The 26,100-nt window shown below is 50.6% G+C and overlaps 1 protein-coding gene across 13 annotated transcripts in view; it reads right to left on the reverse strand.

Moving 5' to 3' along the window:
- DYSF (dysferlin) overlaps positions 1-26,100 on the reverse strand; it is a 120,522-nt gene that overhangs the window by 48,510 nt on the left and 45,912 nt on the right. For 4 of the 13 annotated variants that reach the window (XM_068943881.1, XM_068943878.1, XM_068943887.1 and 1 more), the window contains 10 exons: positions 21,416-21,597; positions 20,412-20,552; positions 19,334-19,363; positions 18,417-18,443; positions 17,201-17,242; positions 14,311-14,412; positions 13,392-13,553; positions 12,672-12,837; positions 12,015-12,088; positions 2,177-2,239 (listed from right to left, as the gene is read on the reverse strand). In XM_068943881.1, coding sequence (XP_068799982.1) covers positions 2,177-2,239; positions 12,015-12,088; positions 12,672-12,837; positions 13,392-13,553; positions 14,311-14,412; positions 17,201-17,242; positions 18,417-18,443; positions 19,334-19,363; positions 20,412-20,552; positions 21,416-21,597 — 989 coding nt within the window. The remainder of the gene's footprint in view (positions 1-2,176; positions 2,240-12,014; positions 12,089-12,671; positions 12,838-13,391; positions 13,554-14,310; positions 14,413-17,200; positions 17,243-18,416; positions 18,444-19,333; positions 19,364-20,411; positions 20,553-21,415; positions 21,598-26,100) is intronic. The other 9 variants (XM_068943884.1, XM_068943879.1, XM_068943889.1 and 6 more) reach the window with 3 other exon arrangements.

Genomic DNA, 26,100 nt, shown 5'->3' on the forward strand with positions numbered 1-26,100 from the left:
AGAAGCTCCCACATGCACTCAACACCGGGATGAATTTTTGGCTGTAGAAGTTTTTTTCCTAATATTTAACCAGCTGCAGTCCCTATGCCTCATTCCACAGCAACAAAAGATCCTGCTTTCGTGCGAAGATCCCTAGCAATAAAGAACAAGGAGACAGGAAGGAGCACATACATGGGCCGGCTCGGTGATGCGGTTTCCAAAACAGAATGGTTTCCCCCAGGAGGCGTCAGCAGCTCTTTAGAACGTGAGGTTTATTATATTTAATCACATTCTTGTAGGGTCCTGGTGCAGGCCAGGAGAATGGGTTTATTACTGCCTAATATTCTGTAGCTTTTATTTTAAATTAATGGCTTGCAGCTTTTTTTTTTTCCTTTGCAAAATTTTATTTGAACTAAAACAAAAACATATCCACGTAAATTAAAAATGCTGATGAACAGAGGGGCTATTTATGGACCTTTTGTTTCCACACTCCGCAGCCCAGCTCAGCCACCCATCTGCGCGACAAAGGAAGCCACTTCAGTGAACAGTGTTTTGTGGGTGCAGAGGAGAAACAGAGCTACTAAACAGAAGCACCTTAGGCCAACAAAGCCTACATCTATGGAGAGCCAGGCTGGGAGCTAAGCATGCCTCCAGGCCCAGAAAGACGCCGCTCGGGGGCTTCTGCGTGCAAAAAGCTACCACTGCCATGAGAAGCTATGACCCTCTCTTGCTCCACTTGCTCCGCTTACTCAATTTTTAACTGACTCTTCAGTGAGTGAAAGCCCTTTCCAGCTTTCCTTCCATCCTACGCTGTCAGATGCAAAAGGGAGTCTCTTCTCTTTTGCGTAAGTATAAATAACACCTCCAAGCCGACCTTCTTCCCAAGGTCAGGGATTGACTCATGGCCATTTCACGCACGAGGGCCGAAACGCGAGGTGCAGCTCAGGGTTGAGCTGACGGGAAGGAGTCTCTGTGTTTATCCCAGTGATGAAGTGGGAAGCAACACAATTAATTCTGGCTTGAAACACACGGGAGGAGTGTGCACTGATTTTGGCAGGAACGCCTCGTGCCCTGTAACTCATGGGTCAGCACCAGAAGTCAGGCTTGCAACTCTGCTAGGGCTGAATTTGCAACCTGTGAAAGGATTGCTTCTCTGAGCAGAAGAGTGCACCTTTACTATCTTATAAAATCAGGGAATGTCCCAAACAGCTGATTTTCTTGTACAAAATGCAAGAAGGGAGCAAGAGGGGCTTTACAAGGAATGACTTGTCACTGCCTGGTGCTCTCTATGGGCCCTGCAGGACTCCCCCATCCCCAGAAACCCTACTTATAAGCTCAAGCCCTCCTCGGAGCAAGACCTTCCTCCATGTGGCCAGGCAGCACCTCCGAAGGGTGACTCAGACCAAATGTGGTGCCAGGGGCTTGTCAGGAGGTCCAGCCTCTGGACAAGCGGAGTATAGACATCTGTCACATCCCCAGTCATGCCACTACAGCCTCCCAGGACACATCATTGCCACAAAGCAATTAGGCTCCTGCTGGAGCGAGCTGGACACTTGTCTCCTGGCTTCTGACATTGAGGAGTGGTTCCTCAATCTCATCTAATAGCTGCAAGCCATCTCCTCCTTTCCAGCCTAGCCTCACTCGGGGCCAGCTCACAACCTGCTTGTGCTGACGCTACCCCTGCACCTAGCTGCTCCCTGGCACAGAGGCTTTGTATTTTAGTCCCGCAAACAGTGAGAAAGCGTGCTCTGTTTCTCTGACAGCTGAACAGCATAAACAAGGTCTAAGGTTATTAAGAATAACCACAAAGGCTCTGCTTCACAGTCATTCAGCACCATGCCTGGGATCCAGATCCATCTCCCTTCAACATCAACAGCTGAACACAATCTGTCGAGAAGCTAGAGGCTGTCAAGGAGGCATTGGACCTTGAGCATGTACATAAGTACACCTGGTCCACTAGGCTGAGAGAGAGCAAGCTCCCAGATCCCACCTCACTTTCTTTAACGTGAAGGAAAATGACTGCTGAACTACACAGGCACCTGCAGAAATGTGGAACTGCCATTTTGCAAGGACAGCAAAGGGATCTTTTATCAAAAGAAATACTTGAGTTTCTGCACATTTGTAAATATATATACATAACATTCATAAAAAAAAACAATTAATCAAGCAAGTAAGTTAGAAATGAAGCAATACATACATGAAGATCGGACCGAGAAGCTGGTATGTTAATTAGTGGTGAGCTGGTCATGCCCTCTGCAAGCTACAAATTAAAATGAATGGTTACCAATGGGGTTAGAGAGACAATGTTTAACACACATCTGCAAAAGCACATTTTAGGAAAAATAAAACTAATGGACCCAACCAGTGCAGCCTTCCCCCTCTCCTGACTTAGAAGGTCGAAGCCTCCCTGGAGGGGAGGGACTGGTTTTGACTGTTCTTTTAGTTTTTCTCAGCTATATTCAGGAAGATTAAAGCTTAAAAGAAAACTGATGTCTCTTCCCCGCCTCCCCTTTTCTTCATCTTTTTTTAAAGTGAATTTAGTCCTAGGTAGACAGTGAATCAATAGCTTGAAAGACACAGGGTTTAGGCGTGTGATCAAAAGCTAACCCTGTCACCCTCTCAGCCATGTCCCCACGGCCACAACCTTGACCTGCCTTTAGCTGGGAGGTGAAAAAAGTCCAGCTACACCCTCAGTCGGTGAGGCTCTGCCCATGGGCTTGAATAGTAATAGCCCACTCTACCCAGCACCACTGTAGCAGCGCGGGTCCACCTCAGCAGGCAGCGGCTACCATCTCCAGGACCTCAGCGCGCATTTGATCCCAACCCAGACTGCTCTCCCTGGCAGGATTTTAATCAATTTTGAATTCAGAGTGCTGGCTCAGCTGAAGACCCAGGGGGGCCTTATTTGCACCCAGCTTGCAGGGCATTGAATGCAATAATCATCCAACTGGACAACTGGTTGGCGCATGGGTTAGCACTGACCATGCTGTACGGTCTGTAACATCGTGCTCGAACAGCACGGCATTTTCCATCGGGGGTCACCCAGTCTCTATGGACTTTATCTGTGCTGAAACCGCCTCCAAGCCAAGCAGGGGAATTACTGGAGCCCTGCAGCTAGAAATTGTAGGAAAATCCTATGTCATGGAGGAGCCATCAGACGAGGCAAGGCACATCATTAGTATTTCCTAATGCAACATCTCATCCTGTGGACACCAAGGGCCTGAAAATGCAGCAAGCCAAGTTCGTTGCAGAAGCCAAGGAGGGATCTAACCCAGGGTGTTTTTAACATAAAGGGATTAGGAAATTCAGGATGAAGGTCTGTTACAAACAAAACACTGAGCATAAGTGCAGCTTGTCCTTGGCAAACCAGGAGCTGCCATCACCTTCCCTCCACCCTGGCCAGGGAGCTGCAATTCAGCTCATATCTCCTACAAGCAGGAAGGGCTGAACGGCATGTTTCCTTCAAGATGCAGAAGGGGGAGAAATGAGAAGTTCCCACAAGAAAATAGCTGGCTTTGAACATCAAGCGAGACCTGACAACCCGCCACCTCTGCCATGCTCACAGGCTCAAGTACATCTCCAGACTCAGCAGCGGACCAGAGCCCATCACAGCGCACGGCAAGCAGCAGCCCTGCTGCTGGACAGAAGAGCAGCTTGGATAGAGGACGGTCTTTTGCTGGCCGCTTTGACCAGCTGATGACACTAACATGACTCTAAATGGCCAACCCTGCTGCTTGTGTGACTTTGAGAGACTGAAAAGCTCCGTCAAATTCAGCCTTCAGAGCATCTGAGGCCATTCAAGACTCATCCTAGAGGCTCTACGCTGAGCAGCTGCCAAGGCAGTAAGAGGCGGCTTTGGAACTGGGTACTGCTTTCGACCTGTTCCCTAACAGTTTGGATGTTTATTGCATATCCTCCTTTTGCTGAGTGCTTCCTGGTCTGCTGCCCATCAGCTCTACCAGCAGAGCCAAGAGGCGCCTTCCCATCGACCTGGAAATGCAGCAGAGTTTGCGTCAAGCAGAAAACATCAAATTTACAATTGCTTCACGGGGGAAAGATTTCCCAGAGCTCAGTTACCATTAAGGCGCCAGTGTGACTTTCAGTGGCTTGTGGCTAGTATGTTAGATGGCTCATATGTGACTGTTTTATCAATGAGCAGGAGAAATATGTACCTGCTCCTCCCTTGGGACTGCAGATGGATCTAGCGATGGCCCTTCCTGCTTTATTTCCTCTGATTTTGAGGACTCACAAAAGACCACTGAGAGAACAAGAAGCGGTTCTCGGTGCCAGGCAGGTAGGACCATGCATCCACACCAAGCTCACCTAGAAAACATGACAGCCAGTCGTGCAGGCTTAGACCTTGTAAAATCTTCCTCTCCCAGAGGAGTTAACTAGAAAGGCATAGCCCAGGAGACCTGTAAGAGTGTCAGAGAGCTTTGCTACAGAAAAGTTTCTTTTATATGAGTTTTAGGTGCTTCTTTTCTTCTTATTCAGTAACCACGATGTTTCCAGTTCATGTGCACGCAGACTTGCTCTAAACAGTCCTCGGCCTGAACTTCCCGCCCAGCTTGGACGAGATGGACAACGCGCTCGGCAACCTCAGAGCAGAGGTTTCGCGTTTGTTTGTTTTCTTTATTTCAGATGAGGACAACAAAGCGCTCCTTTGTTCCAGTCATCCAGCAGGGAAGGGACCGACGCCAGGCTTGGCAAGGCAGGGAAAAGGCCTTGGAGTCACACAGCAAAACACACCCATGCACACATGCACGGGGAGGAACAGCCCCAGCTCCTGCTTCCAAGGTCACCGCTGGCCAAGCACACGGTGGAGTCAGCAGTCACAGGCATGGGGCAGGCCCTGGCCCGGGAACGAGCTTGTCACCCAGCGAGCAGTGATGGGGACGCCCTGCGCAGCTCAGGATCTGCTGCATCGCTCACTTCGCCTGCATAACCTGGCACCGGCAGGCAGCTCCCGGCCAGAGCAGAGCAGGGACAGAGGTACCTGAAGGCTGCAGGGGTGTCAGACCCCATGAGAGAGAGCCTGGGTCCTGCTGGCACATGGGTCACCCTTGCCCACATCCACTACCGGGTGGGGACACATGGGAGGAGCAACAGCCAGAGCCAAAATTTGGAGGTGAGGGAGGGAGATGGTGGGAATTCTGGTCTGGCTTTCCAGGAACCGGCTCCCTCCTCCTCCCCTCCTCAAACAAAGGGAAAAAACAGAAAGACAAACAAACAAACAGAAAAGAACTAATATGAGGTCGAATTGAATAACTCAATTCTTTGCAGGGTGTTTTGTTTTTGAAATGTTTGTTTCAGAAAGGAAACGTCAAAGTCTTTCACTTTGAAAACGCTAAAGCAGAACACTTTGGCTTTCCTGCTTCCTTTGCCCCTTCTCTTCATTTCATTTCCAGTTTAAACTGTTCCCCAGGTTTGATCTGAGTTCACAGATGCTTTCAATAGGCTTAAAACTGTCTCAGGGAATAAAACACTTATTGCAAAACTGCTGAAGGCCCCTCCTCTGTTCCTGCCAGGTCTGAGCCAGGGGAGCTAGTGCAAAACCAGTGCCAGGGGTCTCTTGCATTAGTTTTAACTTTCGTGGATTTGTGAGGGTAAGCAAGGAAAGGACAAACTTTGTAGGTTATCCAAAGAGGTTTCCAAAAGTAAAAAGGCTTATGGGGACATGCTGTATAGCTGTATGTACACATAAATATGTGCATGTACATGTGTGTATCTGTATAAACGTGCACGTGCTACCATTCGCACAGAACTTTTGTCCCCGAAAGCCAATTTGAGCACATTTCTTAACAAAATGATCAAGGCTAATAAGCCTGTGCAAGGTCTGTGAAAGCTGCGGCCACCCAGAGCGCTGACAAGCTCTGTGTTTCCGCAGCGGGGAGAGCGAAGCAGCACGGGAGACTCCAAAATCAGATTTGTCGATCCTGTGCCCCACGACTATTTTGGGGGAAGGAGGCAAGGGGGTGAGCCCCAGCAGTGCAGCGGGGGATATATGGCGCAGGGCTGGGCTTTGCAGGGGCGTAGCACCCGCACACATGCACTCGTCCGAACACACAGCATCACGGCTCGTCTAGGAAGGGGTGATATTTGTCAGCACGTGCCAGCGAGTACCAAATCAAGCACCAACCCACTCTGCAGCCTTTTCCAAAGCACATGTCTGTCCAGGGGAGCACACGTCAAGACAGAGAAGGTGTCTGGGATCAACAAGGTTAAATTCAGAAAGGGCTGGATAAAACCTGGCCTGTGGGCATCTCAGAGTAGCACTCTCACAAAGCCAACGCTGGCCACGTGCAGCCCACAGCACCGGCGACACGGAGAGCAAGCAGAGCTGCAGAAGAGGCAGCTGAACCTGGCCCCAGGACATGTCTCCTTGCTCCACAACAGTGGCACGTCCTCACCTCCACTGAGGAACAAGCATCCCCTCTCTACCTCCTTTCAACACCAGCACTGAGGATCCAGCTGCCAACAACCCTCTGCTCCCTGATGGGAACCCTGCTTCCTGAGTGTCATCTTCCAAAAATGCCCTTTCTGTCTCTGGGCGGGTAGGAAACCTCTCCTCCTCCCAGGTGAGGGCCTGACCATGCAGAGCCCTGCAAGGGTCACCTCTCGGTTGCAACGCTCTCATTAGGCCTGTCCGAGTTTGCCTAAAAGGGATGGCTGGCAGTATATAATTCGAAAGACAGACAGATAGACAGAACTGAAGAGCCCCAAGTGCATGAACCTGGGGAGAGGTGGGCTCAGATCATCCTGGATTGCAGCAAGCAGTGGGGGATCATCATCCTTTAGGAACCGCTGGTCGTTTCCTTAGGCTTTGTGAGCTCAGGAAGTCTCCCAAGGCCGAGCTCTCCTGAGAGGCCCAGACCTCCTCTCCTCCCCGGGAGGGAAATGGCTGTTTCCCTTTGATGACCTGGCCTTTCCCAGCAAGTCCGTGAGGACAGTGTGTCCAGCTTGGCAGGACGCCAGCTTCCTGTCCCCAGTGAGCCATGGGGAAGATTGAGGCTTGAAGGCGTTCAGGTATCTAAGTCCTACAGGCACCCAGCATCACCTGGCCTCTGCTACGCTGAGCGCTTTGCTCTGCGAGGACCTGAAATGATGCTCAGTGAAGCTTAAAGGTCCGGGCAGAGCAGCAGGGATCCACGTTACGCTGCAAGAGGGTCACGCAGACCACGCATGTCCCAACTCCTGCCATCAGAAGGGCTCGCAGTTTCTGCCAGAGTGCTCAGATATCGTGCTTATTTATAAAAAGAGAGCAGAAGACTCGTTCAGATAAGAGCACTGACAGCAACACATTGGAAAGGGTCAAAGCCAGCAGGGAGGCTGCTCCTTTCCTTCCTCCCATTGCAGCCGGCTTGCTGGGAACTGCCCTGTCTCGCTCCCGAGTGAAGGGAGGCATCGGAAAGAGGTCCCTTCGGCTCTCAGGACTCTCCTCCTCTCATTCCCAGCGTATTCCTGCTTCTTTCCCTGCTGGGAGCTGCCAGCGCAGGTGGGAGGAGATAGGGAAGCAGGGCTAGATCCTGCAGCGCCTTGACCACAGGGTGCAATCGTTTCCCCGCGCAGCACCACCATATCTGAGACGGGGATTATTTTTTGTTTGCAATTATACCAGCCATACAGAGGGCTGCCGCGATGGAGGAGCCAGGCACAACGGCAGCACCAAGGCAAGTCCACACCTTCAGCTTCTCCCGTGCAGGTGTAGATGGGACAATCCAATACAGAGAGCTCAAAAGAAAACACCCACAGACAGCAACGGGGATGGATTCACACTTCTAGGATCCTGCACAGCACTACTGCCCCACAAGCCTGCTGCTAATTGCCGAAACCCGGCAGCCAGTTCAAAGTCAATCAGTACCTCTACATCTCGGTCCTTCTAGTGCATGTGTTTCTGCACAGCACCTACAATTCCTAGCTTGCACACCCCTCGCCACCAATACGCATGTTCATAGTTAGCCTACTCAGAAGACAGAAAAAAGGAAGGATGTCCTTTGAAGGATGATTTTTCATTTTCTTTTCCAAACTAACTGCAATCAAAGATGTGAAAGCCAAAAGAAAATCGAAATTCTGCCATTTTTCGAACACAAATTTAAAAAGAGAGTAAGCCCTGGGTTTCCTCTTTCTTGCTTTGCCCTCACCTCCAGGTGAAAACCTAGAGAAAACAGGAAAGTGGTGAGCGGGGCTCAGGGGAAAGGACTGAAGGAAAACAAGCTGCTACAGAATTAACACGAAAACCATTCTTGGTTTTTCTTCACCAGAATACAAAATGAGGAAAGTGCCCAAAGGTGGTAATCAGCATAATAAGCTGCTGGAAAACCAGAGTGGAGGTACTCCTGTTAAGCAGAGCAAGAGGGTCAGCAGCATCACCCACGGCATGGTGGTGGCCAGGCACGTGCACGGGGCTCGGCACACGGCAGAGCTTTCAGTGGCCACATGGATAAATAAATTGTTTTGCAATGAAAAAGCAAACTTGGATCAAAAGTTTGGGCTCTGAAATGTTTCTCTACTGGGAAACAGAAAGAAAGTGTTGGAAAATGCTGAAGAGAGGCAACACTGAGAAGTTCCTCATAATCTTTACTGATGGCTAGAACTTCTCTGCTGGAAAGTTGCAGAAAGGGGCTCTTCCCAAGTTTATCACTGAAGGCAAATTCCCATTTTTTCTGTCCAGTAATGGAAATAAATTCTCGTCTGGTTTCACTCCCAGCGCTTGGGAAATGCCATTCAGCCCCTTCGACACCGCAATGAGAAATCACATTTCCCACTTCTTGTCTCCACCAAAGCCGTGGGAGAAACAGCCAGAGTGAACAGGACACTATCAAAGCCAGAGGCCCATCCTCCTTCCTGTGACTAGAAGGTGTGAAAAAAATCAGCAGGTGAAAACAATGTTGACAAATGAAGGTCAGATGGAAAGAAATGTTTTATAAAATCGGTTGCTTTTAACAAACAGTTTGGTGTTAGAAAATAGGACAGTGGGGAAATGCAGAAATTCTTAGTTCTGATGTTTAAAAAGTGCAGTATTTCATATCCAAAGTGCTGCAGGATTTTTTTCCCCAATATTATTAGGAGGACAGCTTTCAACTTTACTGTGCAGCATTTTTACCAAAAATTGACAAAAAAAAATAAGAAAAGGAGGAGATTGGAAATTATAGATTTCACACTGTGCCAAACAAAACATTTTGTTCTATCCAATATGACATTTGGATAGATTGTTTTTCCCTATTAAAAATTAAGAAATTATGTCTTCCAGTTTGCTGGAGTTGCAGACGCAAAACCAGTCCATCGGCTGCTGCGGGTCCAGAGGGGGCCCAAAAAGCCCTTTCCCAGGGGAGGTGGTCCCCAGCCCACTGGCAGCACCAGGCCGACCTCCAAGGGGCGAAGGGCTGTTGAAGCCTTCCCAGCACCGGTGTTGTGCTGGGTCACGCCACGTCCCTGCAGCACCGTCCTGCTGCCACCGGCCAGCACCAGAGCGTGCCACTCGCCCAGAGCGAATGCTGTCCTCAGCCAGGCCGAGAAATAGCCGGCTGAAATCCTAGTCATGCAAACAACAGAAGTTCCCAAATTAGATTATTTCTCAGGCTTCACTTTGGAAGGACATGCTTGAAGAAAATGGCTCCGATTCCCCGGCTCAAGCCGCGGGGCACCTGCCAACAACAACACGGCTCTGCCGGACCTTCTCCCGGCGCCCTCCGCTCCAAGTTACTAACCCACCCGTTGCAAGCACACGCATCTAGCTGCAGTTGCAATGGGTCAGGTTCCATCACTGCCTGGTGCCAGGTGAGCTGCAATCCCAGCAGAGAGCTCCTGCAAACCCGCTGCCTGGTGGGCTGCCCCAGGCCAGGCACCTTACCTCTGCCTGCTCCCCTGCCATGGGAATCGGGGAGGTGAACCGGGCCAACGTCTCCTTCTATGTCCCAGTTGCTTCCTGAGGATCCATCTCTCCCAGAGCTTTTGCGGCAGGAGGTCTCAAAGCCTTCACAGAGGTGCCGTTATCCTATCAATTGCACTTCATGCTGCAAAGGGACAGCCCATGCCCAGCATTGCACAGCTCATTGGAGCACCCTAGTCCTCCATACCTGTGTTATTCTCTGGCACCTCCAACTTTTCTCTCAAGTGCTTTCCACGCTAAACTAGAAGATGGGATTTTTCATTCGTAAAAGTGAGGGTTCCTGTTCCAAGATTCAATTTTTTTTCTTTTTCTTTTTTTTTTTGAAGACATGCTCCAGTTACTTTACTGATATAAGATGAAGTGTAATTGTAAATAGTTAAGACAAATCCACAAATGGCAAGCAAATGGAAAGCCGATTCGACTGTCAGTAGTATTTTTTGTTTTCAAACTCCACTGTCTGGTTCCCAATTGATACTGAAGCATCCTAACAAAAGCTGCCAGCTTTCCAAAGGAGCTGAGCATATAGATGTCTGAGCTGCTGGTGAGGAATGAGAAAAAGCCAGCTCACTTTGATTTAAGAGGACCATAGATGGCCTCATCTGCAAGTGCTAACCTGGATCTCATCAGTCCTTGGGATAGGTAAGAATAAGCAGGGCCAATCACAAATGGATTGCAACAGGCCTGAGTCCCACATGCACCGTTTTTACCAAAAACTGGGTAAAATCTTGATTTTTCTTAGCCCAGAGCCTGGGAGACTTGTACTGGGCAGAGGCTGCAGCATGTAATATACACTGCTCCTTAAGCAGTGCCTGTCCAGGAGCTAGGAAGATTCGCACAATACAAAGCACACAAATTAGCATGGGAGATGCAGCAAAGAGAGAGGCTCAGTGCAGACTCCGAATCTGAACCAGGACTAATCTCAAGGGGAAGGTCCAGTACTAGGATCCCAGTTGGAGCCCGCCTCAGGACACACTCGCCAATGTTTGGTGGCATAAAGCCATCAGTGAAGTCCTCACAACTAGAAACATGGAAATGCCACCAAGGAGATGAATAAAAAGTAGAAGCAGAGGAAGCCCAAACTACGCACCTTGCTTTCATGGGCGAGGAAAGGCAAGACAAGAGGTACACTTCGCAAGGCAGATCTGTTGCAGACAACTCAGGCTTTTCCAGCCCAAGGTACCCAGAAGACTCTGAAAAGGCTCCACCAAATGCCTCTGACAAAACTTTCTGCTGCTTCTTAACAGTGACAGATTTGCACGTTATACGCACGCACATGTCAGCACTGACAGGTCTCTGCCTCAAAGAGGATGTATCTGCTAGCAAAGAAACCACACGGGCTACAGAAATGGGAAACACCAATAGCCCCCATTCTGGCTGAGTCCCCTCAAACTCATAGCATGTAAAAGTTAAAAAAAAAAAAAAAAAAAAGTCATAGCAGCAACACATCCCTCTTTCCCCAGCTCTGCTAAAGCATGTCCAGTTCCCACAGCCATGGGACACTGGGCAACACTGTGCACCTGGGAAAGGAACTGGAGCCGCTGAAAGCAGCAAGTGACTCAGGAAGTGGCAAAGCATCGTGCAAACAAGGAGCAAAACTGGGGAAAATAGAACTGGCCTCGCAGTTTTGGTAGCGACTGAGATTCGGACAACGTTTGCCACCGCCTTCCAGCATGGCCTTGGGCAAACTGTCCCATCTGGTAGCATTGGTTCACCTTCCCTAGTGCTGGGGTGAGTCCCTTCAAGACTGTCCACACTTTGGGGCGGTGACTACCATTTCCAAGAGACACAGACAGCATCCCACACAGCAGAGCCCGCAGCGGGTGAGTGCAAACCTTTTTCAGCTACAAACCAAACCATATATTTAAGAGCAAGGAAGACGGGATGAAGGGAAGAGCCTGGCATGGAGGCAGGCTGCTGTCTCACACAGCAAAAATCAAATCTGACACCTTGCATTAAACGTAAGGAAGACAAATGAGTTTGTGGTTGTTTGTTGCAATGTGGTGGAGAACAGGGGAGTAAAAACAGAGGCGGAAGCTGCAAAAGGAACGTTAACACCAGATAAAACCTCCATCATAAAGACTTGTATCTCATCTATCAAGCAAAATAAGAAACCATTGCTTCCCACTATTGCGATTTTTCTCCATACCTGGGCAGGAATAAGAGGCTCTTTGTCATCAATGTCAATGAGAACGTCGTCCTTAGGCGTGAGGCTTACATCATCTGCAACAAGAGCAGCACAAACCTCACACAGACATCCAGCTACTGGAGACCACAAAGCCAAGCCACCTCAGCATCACGCTTCCAATCCTCCTGCGAGGGTCTGCACCAGAGGGGGACAGCTGGGCACCTCTGTCCCCCGGTGTCATATCAGGCACCTGATAGCCTCACACAGGGGCTCAGGCTCAAAGACACGCTCAGTCTGCGCAGGAGTGTGTCTACACGCAGTTAGTTGTGAATCTGGAGATGTTCTCCAGGCCCAGCTCCTCCTACCCACCCTGGCACGTCCCGTGGGTGAACGACACTTGCAGAGAACTGGAAGGAGCAATCTCAGCCACTCTCAGAGCCTCCGTGCTAGCCAAAGCTCATGTTCACGCAGGCCAGACAGCTCAGCCACAGGACAGCCCCGCTCACCAACAGACCCCAGAGCTGAACTCCTCTGTACCACTCGTCCCTTTTGCCTCAGGCTCCAGCTGGGCTGAGCCACCAGCACCCAGTGCAACACAGAGAGCACCCCATGGCTCCTTCCAGGTAGGAGCAGGGGCAAGGTGTGCATCAAGCAGTGGTGCTCACAGCAGCGGCGTACCTGGCTCTTCCTGGGGGCCACCCATCTCCTCCCCATAGGGGTCCCAGTAGAATTCCTCCAGCGAACGGATGGTGCACTGCCCCACCACGGGCCTTCGGCCAAATGGCCTGTTGTCGATGACCTTGATGATGATGGGGGGGCTGTACAGACTTTCCTTGGGTAGACGCTGCAGGCAGAGGGAAGGGAACATGTAACTGCACTGGGTATTGGGGGCGATGGCTCTGCACCTGCCCACAGTGAACTAAGGCTGAACAGCATAGAACTGCGTTCACCAGAGGATGCCTTTTCTACCTTCTGCCTAAGCCCCTACTGGAGCTCATTTAGGAGCCTGAAATTAGGAATGTGGATAAGCAGGGGGTTATCAGAAGTGCTGAACACCCAGCTGATGTTGGAGATGCTCCACCTGTCTCCCTTGTGCCCCTCATACCCATATCACAGCCCAAAAAAAGATGGGCTATTTCAGCCAGTGGATTGAGGAGGAAGATAACATTCTACATGGCCACTTCAGAGAGATCAGCTGTGCCCTAGACAATCAGAAAAGGAAACTTTTCTCTGTCCCCATTGCCTCTGAACTGGTTGCACCTTCCCCTGCTGCATCCCTACTGGGGAGAGTGGCTAGAGGAACAACCGCTGCATCTCACTCTGAGCGGGGCACTGGACTGATCCCCTCCAACCAGCTCTGCTATGACCCCACGTACAGGGCAGTCACAGTGTCCTCACCACTTCCATGAAGAGCACGGAGACGTCAAAGTTGGGATTTTTCTTGACATTCTTGATGACACAGGACTGCACGAGCTGGCCTCCGCACTCCACTAGCAGGCTGGGTGACGTGACACTGGCCAGCTGGTAGCTCTTGAGGTTCCTCAGCCCCCATGCCAGGATCTGCAGGGGGAGGGGAACAGGTAGCAAAGATTGAGCTAAAGGTCCACCTCTAGGTCTGCCTCCAGGCTCCTTGGGAGCAGAGGTAACCCTGAAGGTTGGCCCACCGTGAAGGAGAACTGTATCACCCGTGTGGGTCAGCTGCTGCTGGGAGAAGCCAGCTCTTACAGCAAACATTTCTCTGTATGCACCAATACCTCAGGTCCACAACTGCTTATCTATTAGTGGAGCATCTCTGTTTTGGGCAAGTATCATGCAGCTGCGAGGCAAACTGTTTGTCTGAAAAGCAGGTATGGTCCAGGGCCACGCTCTGCCCTAAGACCTGGCTGCTGTAATATCTGCCTTGGTGAGACTTGTTTTCCCAGCAAGACACCCTGGCTACACTGAGGGAAGCCCTGACGGGAAATAGGGGTCACTGACAGTTGTGTGGCAGGAAGAGAAGATAAAATGGAAACCTACTGGTCATTAAGGCAATTATATCCAGTAGGAGATGGAAGGAATTGTTGGCTTTCCAGGCAGAGCAATCCTAGAACAAAGCTTGCTCTGTTATAATGGTTTAAAGAGACATTTTGGGGCCGACATCTGTGTGTGCAGAACCAGCTTGCAGCACTGCGTTGGACTATTTATCCACAGAGTCTGACTTGGATCCCATTTCTGGACCTCAGCGCCTCCGTTGGGGGTACATAGTCCAGAACACACAGTTGGACTGGCTTTATTCTGCAAGCTGGCAAGCTGCCCCACGCCCATCCTCATCACTTACCTCGATGGCAGTGCGCTGCAGCGCTGGTTTGATTCCTTGGGGGACCATGTAAATGTTGGGCTCCCGCTGGGGTGGGGGATACGGCAGGTCCGAATCAGCAGACTGCGAGAGAGCAGATGTCCAAAAAACCACATCAGATCAGGCTGGGGTGGGACACCAAGGCCATCGCCCCCCAGAATCTGCTTCCCTCTGTGCAACTCATCTGCTCGCCAAAGAGCGCTTAGACAGCATTTCTTCCACGTAGGACCACTATGAAGTAGCTTTGGGGAAGGAATGAAGAGAGGGGACAAAGCAGCAGCAGTAGGTGAGTTAGAGTTAGTGAAACTCCTGGCACTGGATAGGGAACAGGATGCTGTAACCCACTCCTGAGGGACAGCAGACATGGTGATGAGGACAATGCTATGGACGCAGGGTTAGCGTCCCACCCGGCAGGAAGAAGGTGGACGCTGCTCATCAGCTGCATCCAAGAGCTCAGTTTCAGTCTCACCTGGCAGCGGCCAAGCTTCAGGATATGGGACAGCGCTCAGATAGAGCTGTCTGCACACAATGTAAATCAAAAGCAATTTCCTTCAGGGTGAGACTAAAGCTGCATGACAGGTGAAGGAGTTAAAATTTTGCTCTCACAGAGGAGAAAATTCTGCTTCTGCTCTCAAAGGAATGTCTCTGAGCCCTTCCAGCATTTGGGCTCCTCTTGACCTTGATTGTTGAGTTCAGAGTCACCGAAAAAGCACGAATGAGAGCAAAACCTCTAAAAATGCATCCCTCGACCAAGGGCAGTTGGAACCAATTTAGGAGACCAGCATTCTTTTCAGGCTCGAGTATTATTGCATTAAATTAAGTGGGTGTATATATTTCAAGTATAGGATTGGTTCAGGTTTATATGTATATGTATATAAATGCACTACAAAGGGATTTTTGCATGGTGGCATGTTAGATGTACTAGACGCTAAGCTTTAATTTTCATTGGCAATTGCTGCTGAATCAAGCTGCTTGTTAGCTGAAGACTTTGGCTAACTCTGGTCAGGGGCAGCTGTTTGGGTTCCTGTGCAGGGCAGCCAGTAAACTTGGGGCACACAGCCCCACTGAGGCTGCCCACACGCTCACACCACCACCATGACGCCCCCAGCCCTGGGACCAGGGGACACGCGCCTCAAGGGATAGCGCTGATGGGGAGAGGGAAGGTTATCTGGGAGATTAGCGCCTCATGAGGGACACAGGAGAGAGGTGTGGGGCATCTCCAGCATCATCTGGGTGCTCGGCACTTCCGATAACCCACCTGCTTGTTTAAATTCTTAATTTTGGTCTCTTAAATTAGACTTTGCACCATGAACATGAGCTGATCCTGCCTTGGGGTGGAGGGATAGATAGGATGGCAAGTTAAGGGCTACTCCCAGCTTTTTTTTGTCCGTGGTCCATAGCACTAGCACTTGGAGCACATCAAGGTGTATAAGCACGGGCTGAACCAAGAAAAGCCTCAGTCTATTCCCATTTAGTGAAATGCTTTAAGTTCCCACTGAGTTCCTAGCTTTAAACATGTTTGGGTCGTGTTTTTTTCAGCGAGTGTCAAGCCTACACTTGTACACGGTGCTGAGCACCGACGTACCCATCAAATTACATGCTCCCCTGCACATGAAACAAGAGAAATGCAGAGCTGGAGAAGTCAGACAGTGCATCTCCAACCCCCAAGGCTGGCTCAAGCATCTCACAATCCCTTTGAGACATCTGTGCAGTCTGTTTCCAAAAAGGCCCCTCTGGAAACTCTGTGGTCTCCCCAATGTCATCATCCATAGCATTAGGGTGGTTTTTTTCCCCTAACAAGGCACCTAAATCTTCACTGGTTCAAATGATGTGTTGCATTTCCTCACGGTCGTTGGACTAAAGATCAATTGAATCAATCCATTCCCTGGCAAATCTGTAGCGTAAAAAGGCAGGCAGCCTTAAAAGGAGAGATTTCGATTGCCCTCATCCCTCCTGTGTTCAAGAGTAGCTTTGAAAGCCAATCAGCACATGCCTGGCTCCTAATGCTGCAATGCCTTCAACTACCACTAGTCTGTTTTAAGTCCTTTTCCATCCCTGCTGTTCTCCTGGTTGCTTTGCAGTGGTTCTCCTGAATCCCAGCTGAATGAACAAGCATTAAATGTTTCAGCATACTAGGAGAGAAATGATCAGTGAGTCCTGGGGACAAGGCAGGTGAAGGGAGACATCCTGGAGGGTACAGCATGGTAGTGGGGAACAAGCAATTCCCAGACAGCTCTCAATTCAGACACTACTCTCAGCAGATTGGAAGGAGGAGACATCCATGAAAAGGCATGGGGGGGGCCTACTGGCAGGATGGGATAGTTTGAATGAGGATAGCTTGGTGGGAATCAGGGTGGAAGGGAACCCTGGAGATCATCTACTCCAACCCCAACTTCCATCAGGGATGGAAGAAAGATGAGCAAAAGTCAACGCAGACTTGGATGGTTGAGAGAGTGGCTGGAAGAGTCTCACACATGGCACAGCTGGGCCATGCCATTGCCTGAGAGGCTTCAATGCAAATGCTTAGAGGTGATCTAGCCCCAAAAGGCTACTCCTATTTACTCCAGACCACAATGTAGTAGAACGAAGTCTGATGCCAGCTCAGTCCTTATATGCATCACCAACTCCACGAACCTGATTCTCCACAGGGCTTGTTATTTACAGCTAAGAGCACGGGAGACTTCAGGCCAGCATACTCTTTACAGGCAACCTCAGTGGGTTGGTTTGGATGGGGTTCCTGCAGGGCAGGTGGGCCAGGCCAGACTGTGTCTCAAGAAGCTGGTCTCTTTGAGAATCTCTGTTGGGATTTTGCTTGATTCGAGGGCAAAGGTGGAGGAAAATAGGAAAGTCAAGTGTTTGAGCATAAAAGTACCCGTTGGAGGAGCCCCTCGGAGAACAAGGCAGGGGTGCAGAGCTGTGTGGAGTGCCCATCCCAGAAATGGCAGTAGCAATAAAGGGAGGAGAAAAAGCAGAGAGATGGTTACTGTCTCAGCCCATGTGGAGCACAAAGATGAGCCCTCCCTCACCCTTCCCAAAGACAATGAATGGAGGTCAGCAGAGGGCAGATTTTATGCTAAAGAAAGCAGCATTTCCACTGTTAGGAAAGGCTCTTTAGGTGGAAGAAACCCATTTTGCAAAAATGTGTTTATCCCATCCATCCTTTCATGGAAACGTGGCCAGGCTGTACGCATATCCCAGGTCTCTCATAGCTTCTCTCCTAGGCTTTGGGGATAACTGAGCCCTGTGGCCACCACAACATCCAAATGACCATGTGCCTCACTCAGCGTCCTGCTTCAGGCTCTCCAAGATACCAGCCTACCCTGACACAGGCCTGTTCAGCTGGTGATCAACTCTGCAGAACAGCACAGGGTCTGGGTAGCAAGTTCGACAGGCAGCCCAAGCCAGCAGCTTAGGATCCCGAGGAAGGTGTTTTGTTCAGGGTAACTGAAACACTCCAACACGTGTGTGTTTCTGAATGAAACACTGCTGAATTCCCATGAAAAGTTGCAAGGTTTGGGTTTTGCAACTGAAACACACTGAAACAACTCCCTGGACTGACAAGGGTTCAAAGAAGAAAGTCAAGCTCTGCATCTCAGCAGTATGAAGCCAAGTGCCCTTCAGGTGCCTTCTTGCAGAAGGCCAAACTAGGGGATCAGTCAAGCCCCGTAGTCAAAATCCCCACCACAAACCCCACAGCCCAGTGTCCTCTCCAGATGCAACCACCTTATGAATTCCACATTGCTTGCACCAGCCACCTTATCAGAGGAGGATTTTAGCTGGAGCAGAGGTCTAGCCAAGGCCAGTGCAGTGCTTCTGTTATTGCATGTTTTGTTTGCAGGGGTTAAACACTAACAGATCTCATGCACGCGTATTACACCTGGGTTAAATGTTACCCTATGCACCCTGATACCAGGAACATTTACTGGGTCAAGCATAGAGCCCAGGTACCCCATCCTTTTGGTGATCCTTAATGTCACAAAAATCCTGATGCTATTGATTTGACTCATCCAAAAAGAAGTGGCTACTCTGTGGGGGCACAATTGTAACTACATCCCCGATGAAGAGACAGTTAAATCTTATAGACTCACCTCATCCAGACTGGCAGACAGCTCGTTCTGGAGAAGAGAAGGAAAATACAGAATTAGACCGGCTTTCATCTAGAGCCCACCCTAGGGCTTACAATTGCAACAGACACAATAGAAAAACCTGGGGGGAAGGAGGGGTGTTAATCTAGCTCCCGACCACATCTCAAGTCTAGCCGAGGACATATGTGGATAAACATATGCCGTATCTTCTGTGTGCAAGCTTCGCTCACCCCTCACTGTCCTTCACGTACTCCAGACCAAACTTCTCCCACCTTGCACCTCTGCACTACTCCAGCAGCTCCCTGGAAGGGGCTGAGACCAGACCACGCAAGGCAGGAAAGCATCAGCACGCCTGGTTTGCTTCACGTCCGGAGGACTTCTCACAGTCTCCAAGGACACTTTTCAAGTTCCTGCCTCTCCCCTAGGAAGGGCCCAATTTGCCCGGTTTGAGAAGAAAGCAGTACTGTTAACTTTAGTATCAGTTAATGCCTTTGCTCAGCAGGGCTGCAGGGTAGGAAACATGCTGGGGCAGCTGGGAAGAGCAGCCCTTCCACACGGCCCTGCTGAAACTGTCTCAGGGCAGAAAGGTAACGCTGTATTTGAGACCCAGGGAATGATATCTATAACGGGTTTCATTTGCCCTGTCTTAGGGGTCAAAAATGAGATGCTTCAGTCACTGCAGCTCTCTTCACTGTCAGCTGAAGGAAATTAGCCTCTCTGCATGGGGACTGCCCTGTCCTAAGAGAGGACAGACAAACTGCATCCTGCAGGTGGAAGCAGAAGCAGGGCCACAGGTGGGATCCAGGCAGGAAGCTGTGCAGGAGCATTTGTCGGAGCTGGGACTCAGCAGCTCTGCAAGTCGGAGGGGACAGTACGAGGGGCCCGGGACATGAGCGCTGCAGACAGGAGGATGGCATTACCTCGAAGCCAGGGATGTGATGGACGGCCGGCTGTGGGGAACAAACACACACACTTTCAGTTTGCACTTCCCGTTAGCATCTGCGGGGGCAGGCCCCACTGGCCAGCGCGGCACCCCGAACTGTGCAACGGCCAGGCCTGCTGCTTTGCAGGGCTGCTCCTTCCCCGACCGCCACGCAGGAGCCTTGCGGACGTGCGAAAAGGCTCATCCCTCGCCCTCGCTGGGCAGCAGCTCCTAACCCCCTGCAGGAGCATCACGCGCTATGGGGAGCATCCTCGCGGGAGCAGAGCCGAGACCCACGGCCCCGGGGGGAGCTGTACACCCCTTCTTGCCCATTAGCACCTCAAGGCTGGGAGGGAGAAAAGGCAGGAGGAGAATTAGCCCTCGGCTCCATGTACAGAGGCAAATCTTGGCAGCAGCCAGCCCCTGCGGCCAGTGGAAAACCCAGAGGTGAAAAACACGTGCGTGCACAGAGACGGTGAGGGTGGGAAGCTAAGGAGAGCACACGGGGTACGAAGAGGAGCCTCTCCTGCCTGGGCTGGCTCCCAAGCACAGCCTTGCTCCCCTGTGGCTCATTGCATGAATAGCCAGCACTGAGTTCGGCTGTTTGCTACAGAAGTAACCGCCTGCTCGAGCTTTCATAAATCCCCTCCGGAAATTAATTCTGTGCTCTGAGCAAAGGGCAGTGATTTGGGGCTGAATGCGCTGGGCTCTTTGCACAGCACAAAGGTGCCAAGGCTCTGAGCTAAGCCCTGAACCCAGCCAGGCCAGCGGAGCTGCAAGCAGCACCTCCCCAACAAGCAGCCCCGCCGCCAAGGCTTTGCTTTGCACTGAGCCTAGTCCCTCTAGCACTGCAAGATGCCTCCCAGTGCCCGGCTGCTGCTGAACGCAGCAGCCACATCTCCTTAGAGCAGCCTTCCTCCGGCAGAATCAAGGGCAGGCAACTGGAGAGCTGCTCCAGCAAGCTGAGCCCAGCTGGGTGTAACGCAGCATCCAGCAAAGGTACGATCCTGCTGGGTCCTGAGAGACCTCAAGGGAAGAATCCAGCCCTGCAGCCCTAGGTGCAATGAGGAGCTCACCTTCTCTCTCTGAATCAGCTCGAAGGCAGCAAGCAGCTCACCAGCGTTTCTGTTCGCCTTGATGACTGGGTGCCAAGAGAGTCTCGGTGAGCGCACCAGGCTGGGCTTGCAAATGCAGCGCCCCATGAACTCGTCTGCGCCCTGAAAGGAGATTGCAAGTGCAGGGCGGTTTCTGACCGCCCCAGGGCAATTCACCCTGTTTGTGCCCATCTGTGTCACTCAGCCAAAGCCTCATCACTCAAAAATCCGGTCCAGTGTCTGAAACTATTATGTGATCAGCTCAAGGAAAAGACGATTTTGGTGCCTTTACCAGATTCAGATTTTCAAGTTTTTGCCTGTAACTACTAGCGCTTTTTCTTGTGCATTTTGCTTCAACAGAAGATGAAATTCCTATGGTTTCACACAGCTTCCCAGAACAGGAGCTCTGAGTAAAACATTAAGTATCAGCAGCTCTTAAGAGACCAGTTCACTGGGCTGAAACTGGCTTCTCAGCTGCATTTGCTGCTTTCTTCTGGCATCTTTTGGAGGAGGGAAGGTAGAAGGAGTTGGGAGCCAGACTCCTGGGCTGGGCAAGCTAACAGCTACGGGCTCCGTTACAGGAGCACAGCGGAGCGCTCTTACAAGCACTGAAATCCCTTCTGCTCTTGTAACAGGCGACAGTCAAGTTTTTCTAGGAAGGATCCAGGATTATCTCATCTCCCCCCTTCCAAATGACATCACTACAAGGCACTTTGGATGCCTTTGGGCAGCTATGCAAATAACACTGTCTGCTTCCCCTACTTCCATGACTGCTTTAAATCCTGCCATGACTTCTCCCCTCAAACAAATATAGTTAATTTGACCACTCTGCAAAATATGATGTAGACACAGCTTTGGTAACTAAAGCAAGGCCATCGAGGACATCAGTGACGGAGCTGTATGCTGAAGCTATATCTTCTGTGTTTTTCACCTCTGTGCCCAGCACACTCGCTCCCCGAGGGCCCGGCTCATGCTGACACACTTACGTAGGTGTCGTGGTCGTAGATTTCCACCACAATGTTGGGAGGGGAGTCAGATACGTTCTGGGGGTCCCCGAAGATCTCTATCTCATAGAAGATGAGTGTCTGGTCCCAGGTGGGGTTCAGGGTGTTCTTGATCACCACTGTCTTCTGGCTTTGGTGGAGAAAGGAGACGATGGCATAAGGATCTGCAAGACATGTTAGACAAAGTGTTAAGGATGAATTAGAACTACCAGTCTAAGGAAAAAGCAATTAACAGAGCCATACAAGGGCCAACAGGCTGGACAGCGAAGGCAGTGAACAGCCCAAGGGAGCTGTGGGTCTTTTAGAAACAGCAATGGCATTCCCATCATGTCCCAGGCAACTCCAACTGAAATAACCATCTCCTTTGGAGGCCAAGAATATTCCCAGTGGCCAAAGACCTGAGGAAGAACTGGGGCTGGCAGGGTCCTCAAGAGTTCATTTAAGCCTCCTGCACAGTCCAAGAGGGGAAAAGCTCTGCTACATCACCCTGACAGAAGAAAGAACCCAAGTGGAGAGCGGGTACTGGGTCATCTCTGCAATCCATTTCCCCATTACCTTGTCTTCGACTGTGACCATAAGCAAAATCCAGGGAAGACAATAAGGACAGGCTCTCTGATGCTTACCCTAAGACACTAGTTATTTTCAGCTCTGGTACTTCCTGAGCTAGATGTGATATCTATAAGCTTAGTAACCCTGTCCAAAGATTTGTCTTCCATAGACTTATCCTGTGTCCCTTGAACCCTCCCACCATGTCCCTTGGTGAGGATTCAACAATGCATGAAGAACCACCTCCTTATGTTTGCACTGGACCTGGCTCCTGCTATCTTCTTCTGAGGCGCCCCAGCTCTTGCATTAGAAGAAAGAGGAACGGTTCACCCAACCCACCTGCACCAGCACAGAACTCTGCAGATTTCTATCAAGCTGCCCCTAAATTATCTATTTTTCAAGCCGAAGAGTCTCAGCCTACCAGCCTATTCCTCGTACAGAACCGTTTCAGACCTTTGCTCGTTCCAGCTCTTTTTGGGGACAAGACAACCGCAACAGCCCACATCGCTTCAGCTTCAGCTATTTATCCATACAAAGGCCTTCCTTTTTATCCTATGGTTCCTTCCTTTCCTTAGGGACTTTTGATGAAGGATTTTTGTCAAAACCCTTTCAGAAAGCTAATGAGACCATATTAACCAGAGCAGCTCTATCTGTCTAGCCTGTGTATATCTCCCATTGGTGGAGGCTCCATGACCTGCGCCAGCCACAATTCCCAGCGCTTCAGTGCTGTAGTGTTAGAGATTTCCTCACTGGCCAGCTTGACCCGTCTTGCTCTGTGTTATCCTCATGACTCCTCACCCTGTCTACCAGGAGTGAGGTTGTGCAAACGGCTCATCTATTGGCTTAAGATGTGGTTTGTGCCTCAGGCCATTGGCTTGCAGCCTCGCTGACTGACCCGAGAGCAATGTGGAAGGTCAGCTTAACCGGCCATAACATTCCCTCCTGGCTTTCCAAAAGACGACTTTACCATGATGAGTGTTTCCGTGATGGTAACGCAGCTGTCTTCCAACACAGCGAAGAGCACAAACTGTGTCCACAATGCAAATAGCCTTCCTGAGGAGATGGACAAGGTACCAGCACTGCACAGCCACATGGGTGAGCAGGGACTTAAGGTCAAGTCCTGCTGTGAAGAGCAGAGCCTGGAGAAGGCGGCTGTGATGTTACTGCCTCCTTCCTAGGATCTTTGACTGCTCCAGAATGCTCAGGAGTTGAACATGCTGCCAGCAATTAGTCAGTATACTCATCTCTCAGCGGGAGCTTCAGCAGCCTCTAGGTCTCAGGGAGAGATTTTGCTTGCCAGCACTTTCGGTTATGCCACCTGGCCTCCAGCTGCCACACCAGATGGCTCAGGGTCTCCCATAGCCTGGTGTGTCATATCTGCCAGCTCTGTGCCAATGTCTTAGGTGCTCCAGGGTGCATCATTAGACCCTGCAATTAGGCACAGAGTTGGGCCTGAGGTATCTTACCTCTAACTTCGAGCAAACCCAGAGATTTCACACCACGAGGCAGAAGCAAACAGTGAGAGTGGCCGCCTTTAATAAGCACAGCAATTAACACAGGAAGCCTGAAATCAATTAACAGCAGAAATGTGAAATCTGATTCCTCTCTAACACCTTCCCTCCCAAACAGTGTCAAAGACCCAGCAGCCAGGATCCAGCCTGCTACGGCAGCACTCGAAGAAAGGACAGACGGACAGCAGAACTTGTGTCGAGGGCTGCTTGAGGGGCTCAAAGCATGCCATGCAATTATGTCGTAAGACCTTGTGAAGACTAAACACCTTCTATTACCTGGCAGCATCTACCGGTCCTTGCCAGGGATAAGCACACCACAGTTAAGGAATCTCATCTGCCTCGTCCCCAGCAAGCCCTGAGCTCTTATTACCTACAAATCCCAATTCCATGGGGGCAAGAGGTATCACGAGCCTCACTGGAAGGACACAGGCCACCTCCTCTGCCGAGCCAGGCCACTGCAAAATGCCAATGCATCGGGTCTTGGGGTCCACCAGCACCCACGGGGGTACCAGATGGGTCACCTTGAAGCCAGTCCCCAAAGAGGTGCTGAAGGCTCGGAGCGTGGACGGCTTTGTACTGCTGTTAAAATGAATCCTGCCTACCGTGGGCATGGAGTGGCATCCCTCCGTCACCTGAAACAGGGCCTGGCTGGGCAGGGAGGCACCCCGCAGCCTCCCTCCCCTCTTCCACAGGTCAGGGCAGCAAGGGGAGATTATTTTCTTTCTTGGCGTCCAGGCTGAAGCAGACGTGTTTAATGAGCCGGGGCTGTTTGCGAGGTGATCGGCTGCAGAGAGCACTATTCACGCTGGGAAGAACCTTTTCCACTTACGTGCTTTTTTCCAGTAAGAGGAAAGCAGAATGCGTTACAATAAACAAAAAAACCATGGATTTGGATTTGCTTTTTTGCTTTTTTTTATTTCTTCTTTTTAAAGGAGGCCTCTATAAAGCCCCTTTGTTTAGACCCTCGTGTGCACAGAAGGTTTATTTTTATAACTGTGTAAAGCCCCCTTAATGAACTCCTTTATGCTTTGTTAAGGCAGCGGAGATCACAATTCCACATTGTAACATGTTGTTGCTCATGTTGTCCTTGGCTGGGTTTTTCCGAAGGAAGGGACTCCCCTCCCTGCTCCGCCAATCGGGGCCATGAGATCACCCCTGTCCCCACCACTTCCAACAACAAACCCATTGTGGAGGCGGTGGTGAGCAGGGATCACGCTGGACGCTGACACCGGGGCGTTGCTTGGGTGCTCCAAGCCTCTCTGGGCCTGCTTGCCCACCCCTGGCGTCTTCTGCTTCAAAATGCCCGGAAATCCCATCCCAGGGCTGTCAATTCCATGTTTACCCACGCGGGTGATACCCGCCAAGGCCCCCTGCCTCAGACACGTGGGATGGCCTTGCAGGGATGCAGCAGTCCCTCCTATGTGTGGGCACGGCTGCAGAGTGAATGGGGCCACTGGGGGCTCTCCGGGCGCTCCAGGGATGCCGGGACCTGCTGGCATCCCAGACGCAGCCCTGTCTGCTAGTGATGGCACTGGCTGTTCCAGTGCAGAGCAGCAAATCAATGGTCACCGACTCCAGCGGCCGCTCATGCCACTGCTCCCTGCTACAAGCCAGCATCACCTGCAGCTTCCCGAAGGGCCTTTTTGCGTTGCCTCAATTCCTCCTGCAATTAAGGAGGAAGTAGCAACATCCCCACTTTCCTGCTTCTTCACCTGAAAATGACACTCCTGAGCATTAACCAGCACGGGCAGTAGAGGCAGCATCGGTCACAAGGACCAAAGAGCTGTGCCCAAGGAGAACAGCACAAAATTCTGCTCTGAGAGCTAGGAAAGGGCTGCGAAAAGCTGCTGGTGCGTGGAAGAAGGCCCACAGGTCTGCTCCAGCTGGGATGTCTGGGACATTCTGGCTGCCCAGGTGGGACAGGGCTCCACTGAGCTCCTGCTCCTCGAGGTGGCCACGTGGGAATGGAGAACCATACTTGTCACCTCCTTCCACCTCCCTCCTAAAATCAAACCACCTTCATTGCCAAGCAATCGCAAAATAGCCAAACAGACAATGTGAGGCGTCTTTTTCTAACCTGGTTTCCTAAGCAAGAATACGTGACCTTTCCTTGCTGAAACATCTCCCCCACTGTCACAAGCCAAATCCAGCCTGGGGGAGACACTTAGCACAGACAATATCGACTGCAACAGTTAAAGTGCAGCAATTTTTTAAATGACTGAAAACACATACCCATAAGGGAAAGCATTGGGCTGCTTCAGCTTGTTTCAGAGTTATCAGCTGTGCTGGAGACGTGTTTAGCAGCATGGAAAAGCTCCTCACTCAAATCACAAAACACCCTTTTTTTCACCTGGGACCAATTTTTTTCACGAAGGGGCATTTTTTACAATTCAGTTGCAAGGAAGTATGGTTCAGGTGTCAGCTCCATTAAGAAAAACACTCCCAACCTTTGATTCCCAGCCCCCTCGCAAAGTTTTCAGGGTGGATAACGGAGAAGCTGCCCTAATTTAATGTTTGGCGGTGAAAATAAATATGAACCATTTTACAGGTTTGCCACTGTCAGGTATTTTCTTTTCCAAGCCGTTTTTCAATCAATTCTTTCATTCACAA

Source organism: Struthio camelus, chromosome 4 (assembly GCF_040807025.1).
Source record: "Struthio camelus isolate bStrCam1 chromosome 4, bStrCam1.hap1, whole genome shotgun sequence".
NCBI lineage: Eukaryota > Metazoa > Chordata > Aves > Struthioniformes > Struthionidae > Struthio > Struthio camelus.